Genomic DNA, 17,360 nt, shown 5'->3' on the forward strand with positions numbered 1-17,360 from the left:
AGAGAGGCCGCCTGCATGTCTTGCAGTAACAAGGTATACCAGCAATGCAGTATACCGGCATCGCATCTTTATCAGCTTCTTATGTTTTTTACACCTCACCAATGGTACGCCGTTGTTCTTTGTACACCGTTTATTTGTAGTGATTGGCAGGTGTTCACTGACGACGTTACGTAGCCGCCTGCTAGCAACTAGACGGAGAAAAAAAAAAAATAGAACGACTCGACAAAGCGATGAGAACCAAGCATCTTCCGAACGAAGATTGAAACGTTCTACATATAACGGAAGTGCACTTGATCGTCGTATGATGGAAAATAATGTCTAATCGCACCGTAGTAATCCGACACGACGCTGGTGGACAGCATCGGCTGACTTTACGCGCACAGAGAGCTTGAAGCAGCAGTTACATGTCTGATGTCTCATTCGTGGACGCTTTTACGTCCGCCGCCCGTGTTATCCGCTCGCTTTTTACCACGAAACGATCACTGCCTTGTTGTTTGTCCGACCCTGACCTGTACCGCGCGCCGGCTGCGCCCCCCGGGTCGACCTTCATTAGACCGCTGTCGGCTGTCCGTCAGTCCCCAGCCGCGCTAACCCCGGGCCGGCCGACGAGTCCAACGTCACGCCTGTTGTCCTCCCCATACCTCCCGCCCCCTCTGAGGGCCGGCCGGACTCACTGCGGCCGGCAGAAGGTGCAGCCCGCCCCGAAGGCCACCGCCGTTTGGCCGGCCGGACACGGCTGGTCGAGCCGGCGCCGCTCGGGGCCGCAGTGGGCCGCCGGCAGCTCGGACGCCGCGAAGCAGCGCGCCTGGCCGTCCAGCGCCAGCGCGCACGTCTCTGCGCAGGCCAGCTCGGCGCAGCGCGCCTCGATCGCCTCGCAGCGCCGGGTCGGCCCGGAGACGACGCAGGCGCGGCGCGGCGCGCCGGGTGGCGGCGGCGGCGGCGGCGCGCCGGCCGGCGGCCGACAGTAGGTGCAGCCGGCGCCGAACGCCACCACAGCCGTGTCGGCCGGGCACGGCTGCGCCACCCGCTGGCGCGTCGTGCCGCAGTTGCTGATGGGCAGCTGGCTGGCGGCGAAGCAGCTCGGCTGTTCGTTGATGTCTAGCGCGCAGGTGCGGTCGGCCGGGCAGCGGCGGCGCCGGCACAGCTCGCTGATGTCCATACAGCCGCGCCGCACGGCACCAGCGGCCGTGATGCGGCTGACGCACGCCACCCGGTCGGTGCTGGACTGGCCGGAGCCGGTGGGGCCCGGCGTCGGAGTCGGGGTGGGCGGGCCGACCGGGGTCGGTGTGGGCCGGCCGAAGAACGGCCTGCCGCCCCGACAGAAGGTGCAGCCCATGCCGAACCCGCGGATGCCGGCGTCCGCGGGACACGGCTGCTGCAGGCGGAACGACTCGGGGCCGCAGTTCTCGAACTCCTTCACGGACGCGTCGAAGCAGGTGATGTTCTCGTCGAGGTCAAGGCCGCAGACGGTGTCGACAGGACACTGTTTCTGGTCACACTCGGCGCGGATGCTCCTGCACTCTCGCTTGAAGTTGCCACTGCTGATGTGACGCACCACGCAGGCCACATCCTCCTCGGCGGGCCCCTGTGTCGTGCCGTTCAGCTGGCGCCGGTTGACAGAGGGTGACGCGAACGGGTTACCGCCGACACAGAACGTGCAGCCCATGCCGAAGCCCCTGATGCCGGCGTCGGCGGGGCAGGGCTGCTCGAGTCGGCTGCGCTCGCTGCCGCAGTGCTGGAACTCCGTCACCGAGCGCGGGAAGCAGCTGATGGCGCCGGCGTGCGTCAGGCCGCACACCTGGTCGGGCGCGCAGCTCTGGCGCGCGCACTGCTCGGAGATGTCGGTGCACTCGGAGCTGAACTCTCCGTCCCGCACGTGCAGCACCGGGCAGGCGCGGCCGGCCGGCGGACTCGGCGGCTCCGTGCTGTCCTCGCCGTCCGCCTGTCGGCCGGGAGTCGCCGACAGCGCCGGCGCATCGGGCCCGCGCAGGAACGGGTTGCCGCCGACGCAGAAGGTGCAGCCCATGCCGAAGCCGGTGATGCCCGTGTCGAACGGACAGGGCCTGCGCAGCCGGGCCGACTCCGAGCCGCAGTTCTTGATCTCGGTGAGCGACCCGGGCAGGCAGGTGATGGCGCTCTCCAGATCCAGGGCGCACACGGTGCCGGCGGGACAGCCTCTCCGCGCGCACCGGGCCGAGATGTCGACACACTCGCCGACCGACTCGCCCTGGTCGGAGACGGTCACTACGCAGGCGCGCGAGGAGACGGGTGCCGGCGGAGCGGCCGGCGGAGAGACCACCTGGCGCGCCTGGCCAGACGTGTCCAGCCGTCTCCGCGGCGGTGACGGTATCGGCAGGGGCTGGAACGGGTTACCGCCGACGCAGTAGTTGCAGCCCATGCCGAAGCCTCGGATGCCGCTGTCGGCCGGACACGGCTGGGAAAGCCGCAAGAAGTCGGGCAGGCAGCTCTGGAACTTCTTCACCGACTCCGGGAAACACTCGAGCTCTTCGTCCAGATTGAGGGCGCAGACGGTGCCCGGCGGACACTGACGTCGCGCGCACCGCTCGGCGATGTCGACACACTCCTTTTTGAACTCGCCGCCGCCGACGTGGCGCACCACGCAGGCGCGGTCGGTGGTGGGCGGCGGCGCCGGCGGCTGCGGCTCCGCGCCGGCACCCTGCCGGACCGGAGGCGCCGGCGCGCGCACCAGTGGCCGGGGCGCGGCGCCGCGAGGGATGGCCGGCGGCCGCACCACCGGCGGCCGGCCCAGCTCCTCCCGGGACTGCCCATGGACGGCGCCTGCGGGTCGGAGGGGGGGGGGGGGGGGGAGGTACCGGTCAGTGGGGAGTTGCTCCGGTGGCACCGTCAGTCAATACATTGCGGATGAGCCTAACAGTAATACTCAACTCAATTGCAATGTTAAGCTTCGCCAAAAATGGTAGGAAAAGTGCGATTCTTTGACCATCGTGCATTGCAGTCTCTGGCTCCGCACTGTGAGGATAGTTTCCTGTACTGAGCTGCAGTCTCCGCGCCATGAGGATAGCTGCGTGTGCTGCGCTGCAGTCTCTGCGCTATGAGGATAGCTGCGTGTGCTGCGCTGCAGTCTCCGCGCTGTGAGGATAGTTGTGTGTTTTGCAGTCTCCGCGCTGTGAGGATAGCTGGTGTGCTGCGCTGCAGTCTCCACGCTGTGAGAATACTCGTAGTTGTGTGTTTTGCAGTCTCCGCGCTGTGAGGATAGCTGCCTATAGCTTTGTTGCAGTCTCCATGCTGTGAAGATAGCTACCTATGCTGTGCTGCAGTCTCTATGCAATGATGATAGTTTTCTGTGATGCGCTGCAGTCTCTGCCATGTGAGGATAGCTACCTATACTGCGTTGCAGTCTCCACGCTGTGAGGATAGCTACCTATACTGCGTTGCAGTCTCCACGCTGTGAGGATACTTTTCTGTGCTTGTGTTAGTCTCCGCGCTATGAGGATAGTTTTCTGTGCTGCGCTGCAGTCTCCGCGCTGTGAGGATAGCTGCCTACGTTGCGCTGTAGTCTCCGCGCTGTAAAGATACTTGCCTGTGCTACGTGATAGTCCCCGTGATTATTAATTAGCCCGGCAGGCAGTGGGCTCCTTCCGCGCGGTGAAGGGGGAAGGGGCACTTTTTTGCCCCCTCCCCCGTACCTCCGAAACTACTGGACGGATCCGCAAAATTCAAGCGGCGTTCAAAAGCCATGTCACATTTGTCGAAGGAACTTCAATTCCATTCACCTCGGGGTCACCGAAGACGTCACAGATCAGGTCAAAGATTAATCCACGCCCCGTAGGGTTATCGGCGGACCCTATACCACCCGTCAGGAAGGGGGGGGGGGCGTTTCGCCTCCTAAGATCTCAGCTATTTACCAGCCGATTTTCAAAATTCAAACGGCGTTCGATAGCCCCACCGGGAACTACCTTGTGACCAAATTTCATTGACCTCCGTCTAACCGATGACGTCACAGGTCAGGTCAAAGGTCGGATTTTCACCGTTCACAGGCATTGCAAGAAATGTGTTGTGAAATCGAGTAAATTGTTAAGTTATTGAAAATCATCGATGGTAAATTGTTAATTCAACACATACTTTCCTATCTGAGGTCACTGATACCAGGTCAGGTCACAGAGCTCAGGTCACTGGGTAGTGGGTATTGGTCACAAATGAGAGTGTCGTGTGATACATGTTTTGCGGTCCATTTTACATGACAAATGCCATTATGTGGGTCAGGCAGCCTTTGGGGCCAGTTAAGGTTACGTCCTGGTGAAGGTCAGGTCAAGGTCAGGTCAAATTACGTCAAATTTCAAAGTTGATATTTTTGCATAAAACGGGTATTGATTAGATGAAGCTTGTCACGGGGATTCTAATAGTGGTCTTTGTTTTGCGCTCCGTGATCTAGAATTGCCAAAAATTGAGTGTGAAAATTTGACATTATTTTTGAAGTTTTTTCGCTATAACTTGGCCAAACAAGGAGATATCGATCTACAATTTGTTATGTATATAGAAGAGCGCAAGGACTATCACATATATTCCGTTTTTTCGAAATTCCGAAAAATTGTGGGATTTTTTGCGTTTTTTCTAAAAAATCAATTTTTTGAATTTTTTTGGGTCAAAGTCCCAAAGCTTTGAAAATCCGAGATGGCAGTTTTGTAGCGCCGCTATTTGTCTACATGACCATATAAAGAACTTTGCAATTACTTGGTAACTGTAGCTTTTGTGAGCGTTTCAAGATTTCATGTTTTTTGCTCATTTTTGCTTGAACATGACCTTAGTTTGACCTCAACAACTCCTGACCTAAGGTGACCTAAGACTTTAACTTTTGTGTGAAGGTGTCAAATTGATGCCCGGGAAAGTACTGAAAATTTGGCGGCGCTGCTTTTCTTGCTATTCAGGAAAAACCACGGGGGGTGGGGGGCCAAATCGCCCCTCCCCCCAGCGGGGCGAGGGTTAAAGAAGATCACTTTATATGTAACGTGTGGGAATTGTAAAAAAGTAGGTTGGCGGCAGTTATAAAACTTCATTGTCAATTGTTTCATGTGGCTCAAGAATAAACTGTTATTTGAGAATTTGCAAAACAATATACCTACTACTTGCTTTTTATCGAAATTTCAAGTTACCATCGAGGAAAAGGGTGATTTGAAATTCTAACTACATGCATACCTATATCAAGAATCAGAATAAGAATCAGAATATATTTCGTAACAAATCCATTAAATCATGGTTTTTCGTCGTCACACGTCATATTATTATTAAAACGTATGTACAGGTAGGTAGGCGCTACAGTACCAGTAGGTATACCTAGTGCATGTATCTACAATCACATATCGTCACGTTCAAATGACTATTGCACATGCAGTGCTGTAGCAAGATGTTCCTTGCTACAGCACTGCATAGTATTTCATCGTTATAAGCTGAAAGCGTGTGATAGGTAATGCATGGTCTTCAGCAGGCCACCCAAGTAGTTCAAAATCGACGCAGATCATGCCACATCATATGTGTGGCGCAGAATTTCACCGTTCTCCTGCTCTCTAAGTGCGAACGACACTTGCGTCACGGCTCTGAAGGCACATGGGTCACGGCTTTGAGTGCACATCCACCGGCACATACGGCGACCGCCGAGCGTTAGCGGGCCGCGGCCACGCCACTCGTCACAGATCGTCACGGCTGCGCCGCCAATCGTCACGGCCGCCGAGTCACGGCTCCAGTTTGCCGATTTCACACATTTCACGGCGTGATAGCGCGTCGCGCAGTTCCAGGTCACTGGTAAACCGGTGCGAACCGAACTCAGTTCCGCCGACCGACCGACCGACTGACTGGATCGTCCCGCAGCGGCGCCTCAGGCGCGGTCACACGTGCCGCAGACAGACTTCCGTCGTGAGTTGTCGCCAGATTTGGGTTTCACATGTCGCGTAGGGACTTTCTGTGACAGCCGTGGTGTCACTGTGAAAAGAGAGCAGGAAACACGAACTCTTGATGAATGCAGTGGCGGCGTGGTCTCTCCTCTGAATGGTATAAACAGCCAATACACGGGTGACTGGCGAACTCGTCGTTCATCAGGCGGTCTGCCGTGCTGGACTAATCAGCTGCGCCTCATCGGCCGGAAAAGCGCCGGTGAATAACAGACACCATGCGGTGGCCAGGCAGCGGTCTACTGCTCTGTGTCTCCTCGGCGCCGCCTGTGTGCTGCCATCGTGACCGGGAGGGGCGATCGGAGCCGGCTGGGCGAGTCGCCGCCGCGGCCCGGCCGGCCATTGCCGTGGTCAGAGCGCCGCTCCATTGTCACTGTGAATGGTGTGACGGTGGCACTGGCCCGGCTCTGTTTCAAGCCAAACGGTGGCTGACGGGCGGCGCCGCAGTAGGGTAGACCGGGGCAAGTCGCCCCGCCGAGGTAAAACGCCTCACCGATGTTTCTCGGAACTGGCAGAGTTCTGGGGAAACATCCTCTCTTCTATAAAACGTGCACTATATGATCATTATATGAGCAGACTGGGAAGAAATTGTGTTGACTCTTTCGGGAGATATAGCCAAAAATGTGTTTTTTGAGTGATTTTTATGTTTTGTTGTCAGATTATGCATCATGGCGTTCTTTTATGGTCCATATCAGGTTAACGACTTTTATGTATTTTGAACAACTATTGTCTAACGCTTATCATGCCGGGTTGGTTCGTGTTAAATTATGTCTTGCTGGAGTGCAAAGCGTTGTTCTCTGACCGAACTACGTGATGGGGTAAAACGCCCCAGTAGGTCGCGGGGCAAAAAGCCCCATGGGGCGTTTTACCCCATGTGTTGTTCGGGCTACCCACTTTCTAATGTTCGGTAGCTGGCGAACAGTAAGTTTCTATGCCTTTATGTGTATTTTTCTCAGCAACTGGATGGCAAAGGAAGTATTCTGTAAAGATTTGCATTGCAATAATTTATTATTTGGTCCTTTGAGGTAGGTGAAAAAGGGGAATATTTGTTTCTGGTCCCTAAAAAGCTGTTTCTGGCACCTAATTGCTGATCAGCCCCAAAATGCTTATTCGACCCTAATATCTGAATCTGGCACCTAATTGCTTCCACACAGCCTAAAGTTGCCAGATCGTCTAGTTGAACTCCGTATTTGCTGTTTGCTGATTCAGCACCAAAACCAAAACATCCAGCACCTATTTTATTCCACGTTTGCCTACCTAATTCGCGTAATCTTCCTGATTTTATGTATCCTAACAACATGAACGTTGCATTCGGTGATGTCAAGTGCCATTTTCGCCAGTGGAGATAATGATTAATGCCATTTCTAGCCAAAAGAGAATCACTAGCCAGCTATGGTGCAGCATAGCAAGACGCTCCTATACCAGCCCGCTATGTAGAGACTAGAGATTATTGCACCCTCAGCCATTTTAACGTGACAAGTTTGGATCCGTCACTTCCAGCCAGGCTCTCAGGTCATAAACTGGAGTAAAGCAAAATGTCAACTCTGAACAGACATGCCACAAAACCGGCCTTCTTTTCAATATTATTAGCTTTCTGCAATCATCGTCTGACTCCATCTCGATCAAACGCAGCATCCGGTTTCTACAGGGGCGTTTGACTGACCGGCCACACAATAACCAAAAACAAAATCAAAGCTTCATGCACACATATGCCATACGTAAGAAACGGATGAAAAAGGCACAACCACGGCACAACTCTGCGCGGCAAACAAATGTCCCACGCAAGGTCCCGCGTTTCTTCAGCGGCCTTGAACGGAATGAAAACATTACATTTATTTTTTGGAGCTATTTGATGACGTCGAAAAATACAATACCCGTTTTAATGGTCAAAATCGAGACAATTACTCACAAAAATGTTTCCCTTTAAGCATTACAAATAAATGCTTTTAAATATTTAAATGACATTGTTTTTTTCAAACAAATTAATATTATTTGCTTACTTAAACGTCATATACAATGCTGAGATCACTACGGGGCTGTCTTAGAGTGTAGCTGCACTGGCAACCTTTAGGCTAGACTCCAGGGGTCATTATACCAGAACAACATGATTCTACCAGCCAGTAGTTCATTTTTCTACTAGATTGGTGCTACGCTCAGCATTTAGGTGCCAGATTCAGAAAAAAGAATAAGGCGTACCGGTGAATAGGTGCCAGAAACAGCTAATTAAGGTCATTTTCCATGATTGGTGCTGGTATCCACCAAATAGGTGCTGAGGACCAATTTTGGGGCGAGTCAGCTTTTAGGTGCCAGAAATAGCTTTTCTGGGACGCAATTAAATGGCGTCCGGTGAAAAACCTGCTCATACAATAGTAACCCGGTTTACATAGCATTTTTGACGAGGCTCTAGCTTGTTAATTTGGCGATAATTTCGATGCAGTGGTCTTCAAATATTTAGAGGGATCATTTTGTAAATTGTGAAGCACCATTGGCATCTTTTGCAACATCACGGACGGAGATATAAGCTTGCAACAAACCCTATGTAAACCGGGTTCCTGTCATAGCTGAACACCTGACAGGATGGAATGTGCTAACTTCAGTGCCGTGCCTCCAGAGGTCTAACGGACCTCTCATATAAGATTTAGCCAACTACCATGTTTAATCTTTAATCTAGAGTATGGGGCTTCTTGCCCCAGGGCGTGGGGCGTTTTGCCCTGGGGCTGGGGCAAAATGCCCCATTTGCAGTTGCTTCACAAATCGCTTCCTAGCTGGGAGTCCGATCATAGGTGAAATAATTTGAGGGGTGGAATTTAAAGTAAAATGTCCCAAGAACGCATTGAGCACAAATTTAGCCTTCCAGGTCATGTGGGACAAAAGTTATGTAGCAAAATAAATTATCTGGGGCGTCTTGCCCCAGGCTACCCTACCTAACGAACTGGGCCAGCGTCATTCTGCACGGACTGAGCCACGAGCTCGAGAGGTGGAGCTGTATCAGCTGTATCGGGGAGTTAGTGCACCGGTGGGGGGGGGGGAAGGGGGCTATAATGGGAGATTTGAGAATGGGCGACTTCGGATTCGCCACCCACGCTAATAGACAGGGAGGCACGTGACCCGCAGAAGAGAATTGCATTTTAGTAAGCGCTGAATGCATCCACCGGTTCAAATACCATCGGTTCAGAAAATTATAAATATTAAATTGTCCGGCCCAGTGGGAAGCAAACATGTTACATAACGCTGCCACGAGCTATCATAAAACAAGTCGGATTTCATGTAACCAGCATAATGCTGGATGTCAAAGCGGCCTTAGATCTTGACCACTGCAGACTTGTGCCTTTTCCAAAAGTTGTTTAACCACTAAGCCACGCCGATCAGTAATTCTTTTCCTGGTTACTAAAACGGATTATGCTATATTTGGTATTCCTACAGTGAATTACGCGGGGGATTCTGAAGTCATCAACCTGCCTGTGCTGTTGGAGCAGTGACCGAGGCTCACCCCAGCCGCATACCTACCTACCGAGCTGTGGTCCACGGCCGGCTCTCTGACACAGCGTCACGGGACCGCGCGTCTGCCTGCACAGCTCGCAGCGTCTGTGCAGAGCTCTGACGCAGCTCCGACAGACTGCACGGTAAGTATACCTACACCCACACTGTGTATACAGAGGAACCCACCGTGCGCGGCCCCATTAGTATTCCCGATCGGCGGCGCGGCAGCGCGAAGGACGCTCGGCGCCACCAGACGGACATTCTCACCATCGGCCGTCACGGGAGGTGTTTCAACAGACTGCTTGCACGCGATAGGTACGGACCTGGTGCAAACAGTAGCCGTGGGTTTGCCGGGTGTGCACTATGCACTTTGTACTGTGCAGTGTGCACACCAACGCCTCAACTGCACGTGGTATGAATGGGGATTGACGGGACAGCGGCGCGAATGGGATTTACATATGCGTATTGGTGGAGGCGCTAGCGCCGTTCTGTATTTCGGTATTCATACAAAAGTATTGCGCAAATGCTGTTCATGCCTCGTGAGAACTCGGAGAGCCTAACAAAACGGGATGCACCCAGCTCATCTAGCCTCGGTCCAACCGCGCAGGCCCTTTTCCGGACGTCACTTGCTGCAGGGATCAATGTCCACCGCTGAGAAATGTTATCTGCAGAGGAACTTTTGGTGCTGGCCATAGCCGGGTGCATCCGGACTTTGAGCGGATCAAAAGCGATTTTCTTTGTAAAAGCTACTACGTAGGTATTAGGTAGGTACAGCCCTCTGCACATTGCGTGGTAGGTATTCTTTTTTCTTTCGACAAACCGATTATCTCAAAGGCTATGTTATCAGTCGGTCGGAGCTCATTGCACATAGATGCACCATGCTCCACTCCTTCGATTGGGTGCACCACTGAGCAAAGTATACGCCTAGTGTGGCAGCAAAATGCATAAGTTTTGTTTTGGGGACAAATATAAACTTTTGTTTGATGTTGCCAAACTGGATGGAAAATGTATAGTGTATACCATGATATAGAGCCCAATCTAAGGTGCGGAGTCCCGCGCGTCTTGCTGTTACGTCGTTTGAGTGACTGATAGCACAGTATTCGAGTTATTCTCGGTTTTGTCGAAAAAGAATACCTACCACGCAGTTTGCAGACGGCTGTGCCTGTGTGCTGTTGTTGATACCTACTTAACCCTCGCTCGCACATGCCATTTTCCCATCCTAGAACGCACATGGGGGGATGGTTGCCACCCCCCGCACCATTTCGTTCCTGTTGGAGATGGAGCTTCGCGGTAAGGACCACAAAGATTCTTTGGGAAGAGATGAATCCAATTATACCCAGTTTTACCTTCCAGGTCAGGTCAAACTAAAAAATGTTGCTGTTTTGGGTCACCGTTGGATATCAAGTGCGCTGCTCATCATACACCGATGACGATGCCGAATTGTGGTGCCAAGCCAGCTAGAACCTCTTTGTCACACTATCCGATCAGGTTTTTGCTGCTTAGGTCATTTCAGATCAAGTTAGGTCAAGGTCAATGATATGTGTTTGTATGTCTGTGTGTGTATGTGTGTTTACTGATGTGTGCACCGATTGTTTATGTGTTCATATTACATGAGATCATGAAATGAGAAGCTTTTATCAAAAATACAGTCAAAGAAACTTCACGAAAAGTAAATGCAGCTTGCCTAAAACGCAATGTTTATAGATGACCTAGGTTGACCTTGACCCTGACCTTGACATCTGTAGATCGTCGAAAAACATGTTCCATGATAGGTGGGAGGTAAGACTGGCAAAAAAGGCCGAAATCAAGGTGTCAAAGCTCACAAGACCCCAACGCAGGATAGTGGATATTTGTCGTTTGGGTCATGACATGACCTGAAGAACAAGGTCATATCTCCGAAACTAAAAACCACAGAAACTTGAAATTTTTTAGTGGATAGGGTAACTGTGGGGAAAACGCACCCCTGGGTTAAACGCCTCCCCTAAAAAAATCGTAGATCTTATCGACGGATAGGTGTTTTATCCTGTCTTTCAGAACAGTCAGCTGCTTGTTTACGTAGTTCTCTATTTCCGGTTCTGCGTCTTGAGGAGCAGCGTGGGTAGGTGCTGATGTTGGTTTTGGGTGTTGTTTTTGTTGTTTTTACAGAAGATTCCTAAGCTTTTGATGCCCTCTTTATATCACAAAACTTGCTATTGTGCACATCACTCAAAACTGCGTTTTATTGTCATTCTGTTGAATTTATTATGCTGCAGCGTTAGTGGCGCGTTTTTTGTCAATATTTTGTTGACCGGAAATGGAGTGGATGGGGAAAGACGCCTACTCGATGCATGGGGCAAGACGCCCCCAGTTTTCTGAAAGGGGGGCGTTTTGCACGGTGGTGAGAGTGCAGGGTAGCGCCCTGTAGGTCGGGGCCGAAAAGGCCTCTCCCTGTCCTTTTTTGCTGATATATCCTAAACGACTGCAGATATCGTCACCAAACTTTCAGGACTCCTCCGGGCATCCATTTTACACATTGCAACAACATTTTATTCCAAAGGCTATGATAGGTTGACCACAAATGACGTCAGAATGACGTCAAGTTCTGCCATGTTCATCATTTTCTGTTGATGGATGGGGTGGGGGCGCTTTGCACATGGGTGTGGGCGTATTACCCAGGGTGTGGGGCAAAACGCCCTTTTGTAAGGGTATGCGGAAACCTTTTTGGGGGGTTAAATACCACACGCAAGTGTCTTTTCTTGGTCTCAAAGCGTAGTAAAAAGAATGAGCTACATGATGGTGCCCAAAGGTTTGAGTAATCTGGGTTGGGTTGAGTGTCAGAAGGTTTCGCGCTTAATGGGGGCGTTTTTGACCTATTCACCCTATCAAGAAAGGATAGAGGAGCAGCTATACGAAAAATCAGGCTTCTAGCTCTAAAAATATTGAGGCAGAGCAAAAAAACTATACCTGGGGGGGGGGGGGGGTGGCAACTCCTCGCCCATGTGCGGGCGAGGGTTACGTCTTTTGACTAGGCATTCAGAGCTTTGTGTAGATCATCTGTGACAACAAGTTACAACCTTATCGGATTGCAAAGAAAGGCCAATTAGGTATTGCATAAAACCGTTTCAATACCTTTAAAAACCACATAGTGCTACCGAGTTTATTTTAGTTAAACTTTATTTTGAGCGCATACTTATCTTCAGTGGCGCGGGAACCGGGGGGGCTAGAGGGGGCTGAGCCCCCCCAGCTTTTTGGCTGGGGGGCTCGTAATGTATTTGAGCCCCCCCCCCCAGCTGGAGAAAGCGAAATCGGAAATCTACCAACATAATTTCATAGATTCATACATAGGCGTGGGAACCGGGGGAGGGGGCAGTGGGGGAAGCTTGCCCCCACAACTCTGCGGCCGTGGGGGCGGTGCCCCACAACGTTTCATGAGGCCAGGAACCGTTGGACAGCTTGTCCTCCCCAAATTAGGGGTTGTGGGTCACAAAGGAAGAAAGCATGTAAGTGAAAAATCCACCTATTTCACTGGCTCGGCAACTCATTTGGCAGATTAAAACCTTTACTCCAGGTTGCCAAAACGGTAGTTTCTTCACTCAGCTGAGACGGAATACCTCACTTTTTGAAAATATTTTCGTTTTTTTTGTTGTTGTTGAAAAGGCCAAGGTCTGAAAAATAAGTGGCCTAAAACCGGTGAGAAAACTAGATTTGGGGGTACCCTAGGTTGATTTCTATTATGGTTCAGCCCCCCCCCCCCCCCCCCCCAGTCTGGAAGAAGTTCCCGCGCCACTGCTTATCTTGTTCACCCGCATCTCAAGGGAAAAGTGTAGGTACAATAAAACGCCATGGGTCGATGGAGCCATATTGGAGTCGCTTTACCACTCGGTAACATAAGACTCCTGACGGGATGGCCTGTGGCCGCTCAGAACAGCCGCAGCAGTAGTTGAAAGCAGCGAGTGGGACATTTTGATTACTAGTGTCGTGCTATGATTTTTAGTCCATTCATTAAAAATACAATAATAATGTAAAGCTTATGGATGCAATGTAGGTTTGTTTGTGTTAGGTAATAACCAGTAAAACGCCTTTTGGGCGAAGAACGAGCGAGCGAGATAGTGAGCCCTGCACGTGCGGAAGGGCGAGAGGTTACTTCCAACGGACTTGTGCAAAGCACCCTTCTAACCGGTCGCTAGCGGTGTGCCAAATTTGAACATAATCGGCCCAGCCGTTCCTGAGATCTGGAAACGGCATTCTGCACGTGCGCACGTGCAAACGGGGTCCAAAATGACTTTTGCACGGCACCCTACTAACCGGTCCCCAACCGTGTACCAAATTTGAGCGCAATCGGCCCAGCCGTTCTCGAGATCTGGAAACGTCCCCTGCACGTGCGCACGTGCAGTAGCACCCTAACCGCAACACATGGGAATGCATTGCCTGGTGGGTGCCTACCTGTATGCCAAGTTTCAGCGAAATCGCCCCAGTAATTACCGAGTTACTGAAATGGGAACAAATTTGGCGCCTCTTCTTTTTGCATTTTGCACGTGCAGTGGGGGTCACTCACATAGATCAAGAGTATCCGACCTTTGGTAGAAGGGATGCAGCTACCCTATAAAAATTATCGCAAGAAAATCGCTCAAGCCGCTGCTGAGATATGGGCCTCTCAAAATCATTACTTTTGCAAAACTGCTTGAACACCCTTGACTTTTCACGTGGCACGTGCCACGACGGTCACTGAGATGTATCAAAAGTAGTCAATTACGGGGTAGAAGGGATGGGGCTACCCAGCAAAAAAGACCGCAGGCCAATCGGTCCAGCGGTTGCTGAGATATAAGCCTCTCAAAAGCGTTACAGGCCGGGCCGGGCCGGGCCGGGCTGGGCCGGGCCGGGCCGGGCCGCTCATACTGAGATTTTTCCGTTATATTGAAAAGACTTCGCTTCGCTCGCTGCGCTCGCTCGCTCGTAATAACGATAGCATAGCGACTTACTGACGAAACTGCTTATTGCAAGTTCAATGAAGCGTGTTAAAAGCTGTTGTCTTCCTTTAAATGTTGCCTTCCAGTTAATTTTAACAAAACACGAATGTTTATTCTTTTTCCTTGAAGTTGTTTTTCATTTGTTTTATTTTTTAATTACTTTGGACTTTGAGCTTCTTCCTATTCACATCATTATCACTTATCATTCCCGACGCAAACATTGTACAAGGCTATATGATATAATGCAGGACTATACGGCGCAATACCAAAACTTCTATTTCACTTTTGATCAGACCATAACTATCACAGCCAGCCAGCAATTCCTGCAGCCATCATCCACCTTGCAGGTATTGCTTTCGTGCGAACCCACGACCACGCGGACTCCCTGGTGCTTAAAGCTCCTCCTATCGGCACCACCGACCCCTCCTCGGCACCACTGACCCCTCCTATCGGTACCATCCACTCCTCTTATCAGCACCACTCACCCCATCGGCCGGTGGTGACCAGCAGCAGCACCAGCACCAGCGCTGGGGGTCTTTTCATGGTGTCGGCTCCGGTGGCGGGCTGGTGTCAGCTACGGCGCAGAACCTACTGATGTGCGGGCACGGCGATCTATAGGGTGGGTCGGACGGGCGGACGGGCGGACGGGCGGCCGCTGGGGCGTCTGGCGCGCTACTGGTGTGTGGGCTCAGAAGTCACGGAACGGACGGTCGCGCGAAGCGGTTCGCACCGCGGTCGGGCGCAGAACTTGAACTGCAGTCCGGTACGGCCGCGCTCGGGCGCAGGACTGCACTCTGGCACACTCTGGTACGGCCGGTGGGCGGGTGTAGCTAGTCACCGGCGAGCAGGTGGCGCCGCGCAGATGCGGGCCGGCCCTCCCAGACACGCCGCGTTGGGCAACACAACACTCAGGGGCGCCGGGCGGCCGGACGGACGGACGGGCGGTCACCACTAGTTCAAGGAGAGAGGGGCGCCCCTCACTGCCGCCTCATGGCTGCTCAGCCGGGTGCCGGATCACAGCACGGGGTAGCAGCCCAGGCCGAGCCACAGCACGGGGTAGCAGCCCAGGCCGGGCCACAGCACGAGGTAGCAGCTCGGGCCGGGTCACAGCACCGGACATTGTTCTAGCTGAAAACCTGCGTTGTTCAGCTGGTCAGCTAGTGGAAATCGTGATTTGAGAATCGTGATAACCGAGAGGCGAGAACCGTGCACATTTGAAATTGATTAACTCCTGTAACGTAATTAAGGACACAGACAAAGTAACCTGAGTGTGTTTAGAGGTATCTAAATGCACTAGGTAGTGTGGCTGCTTAATTTGTAAGTACATATGTAGATATGAGCATTAGCTTTGGTGCGTGTTTTATCAACTCAAAGTCATAGGAAGTACAAATTGCATTTAAATTACATAGGGATAGAAAAAATAGACGTCTATCGTGTATTTGGCTGCCCATATTTCCGCTGTATTTCGCTAATCGAGATGTGCGTAACCATTCATTCTATCGATTTCAATGAATGTGTGAAAATAAACGAGCACGGGATGTCATTTCCGGACTGCAGTTAGGTGGTTGGTGGCCGGTACCCTTCTCCCTGTATGTAGGCTGGGAAGTCTCAACTCTGTGGTGTGGCATCGGGCCATCGCTCGATGGCGTAACGTGCCAGCAGCGAGGGATTCATTAATTATTCAGCACACACGCGCAGCGGGCGCCCCCACCGATCTGACCCCGGCCGTATAGCGAAACAGTCAGAGCTTTATGAATACCCAGGGAGATACGATGCGACCTTGAATTGTACAAGGAACCTATTGGCTGATGCTACCATGACATTGATGTCCGTTCTCCAGAGTAAAACATATATTCTACAAAGTTATGTAAGAATAAATGGCAAACAAAAGTACCTAATGAGGTTTTTCTATAACATAACGGTAGTATGTTTACAGTGTTTTTATGTCGTAAGCACCAACACAATCTTTCGTGAATGTCTGCTGGCGGCTAAAATAACTTTGCAAAGGGGGTATGGTTCTGAACTTCTGAAATAGGTACTACGTTTAGGGGTGGATATCCACCACCCATACCTACACTGTAAAAAAAACATTTCCCTGCTAAGCTCCGTGTTATCATGGCAAATCTTGCTAGCCCAAAGCGCGTTAAATTGACCTAGGGTTAACCCAAAACGCGTTAGTGTCAATTCAGCACATCTTGGGTGAGTAAGATTTGCCATGATAGCACGGAATATACCTAGTGAACATTTTTACAGTGTAGACACACTCGTAGATGCGGATGCAGGCGAGTATATCCATGGGCTAGGCTCGGCGTCATCCGACCTTCGCTACACACCTGCAGACCTCAGCTCCCAAGTTCACGAGCCGGCTGGAGCAGCGGCGCGACGGCCGGACCCGGCTCCGTCCCCGACTGGCAGACAATCCGCGGTCACTGCTCTGTAAAGAACGCGCGGTTCTCGGCAGACTGGCCGCGCCAACATTCTTGGCAGCGCGCCCTTTGTAGCTGCCGGAGATAAAGCCGATATGGAGGCCCTCTAATCGGATCCGGGACTATTTTTGCCGTAAAGAATCCCGCCAATCATTTCACCCAGCCGCAACTGGCATTAAATTAAAATATAACGAACTAAGAATGACGTGGGCGGGTAGGTAGGTACCTACTTACACACAAAACAGGAAAAAAACTGTTCCGTCCCGGGTCTTTGATGTTTTGATATTTGTTATCTTTCATAATCATGTGCATTGTGCATATGTAAATGTACCTAGAGCTCGCTAAGCATAAAATTGACATTCGCTGAATAAATAAAAGACCTAAGTTATTCTACTTATTGATTTCATTGTTATCAATTGTTCTTTTATTTCGTTAAATTCATTCAATCGTGGACAAGTCTGCAAGCGGAGCTTTCCAAACTCCTTAACAGGAAACAGGCACATTACAATAGGAAACCCAAGAATACTAGGACCCAATTGGATCTCTGATCTTTTTTTATACAGAATCGGGCTTTAAACAATGTG

The 17,360-nt window shown here is 51.5% G+C and overlaps 1 protein-coding gene across 1 annotated transcript; it reads right to left on the bottom strand.

Annotated features, from left to right (window-relative positions):
• Positions 1-112: 112 nt before the first annotated feature.
• LOC122392324 lies at positions 113-15,246 on the bottom strand. The gene is made up of 2 exons (XM_043387049.1): positions 14,836-15,246; positions 113-2,799 (listed from the first exon to the last, which is right to left on the bottom strand). Exons 1-2 carry the CDS (start codon positions 14,891-14,893, stop codon positions 671-673), a joined length of 2,187 nt encoding a protein of 728 aa, XP_043242984.1. The 5' UTR covers positions 14,894-15,246; the 3' UTR covers positions 113-670.
• Between the last annotated feature and the right edge of the window lie 2,114 nt (positions 15,247-17,360).

Source organism: Amphibalanus amphitrite, unplaced genomic scaffold (genome assembly GCF_019059575.1).
Source record: "Amphibalanus amphitrite isolate SeventyFive unplaced genomic scaffold, NRLGWU_Aamphi_draft 000481F_arrow, whole genome shotgun sequence".
In the NCBI taxonomy this organism is placed as follows: Eukaryota; Metazoa; Arthropoda; class Thecostraca; order Balanomorpha; family Balanidae; genus Amphibalanus; species Amphibalanus amphitrite.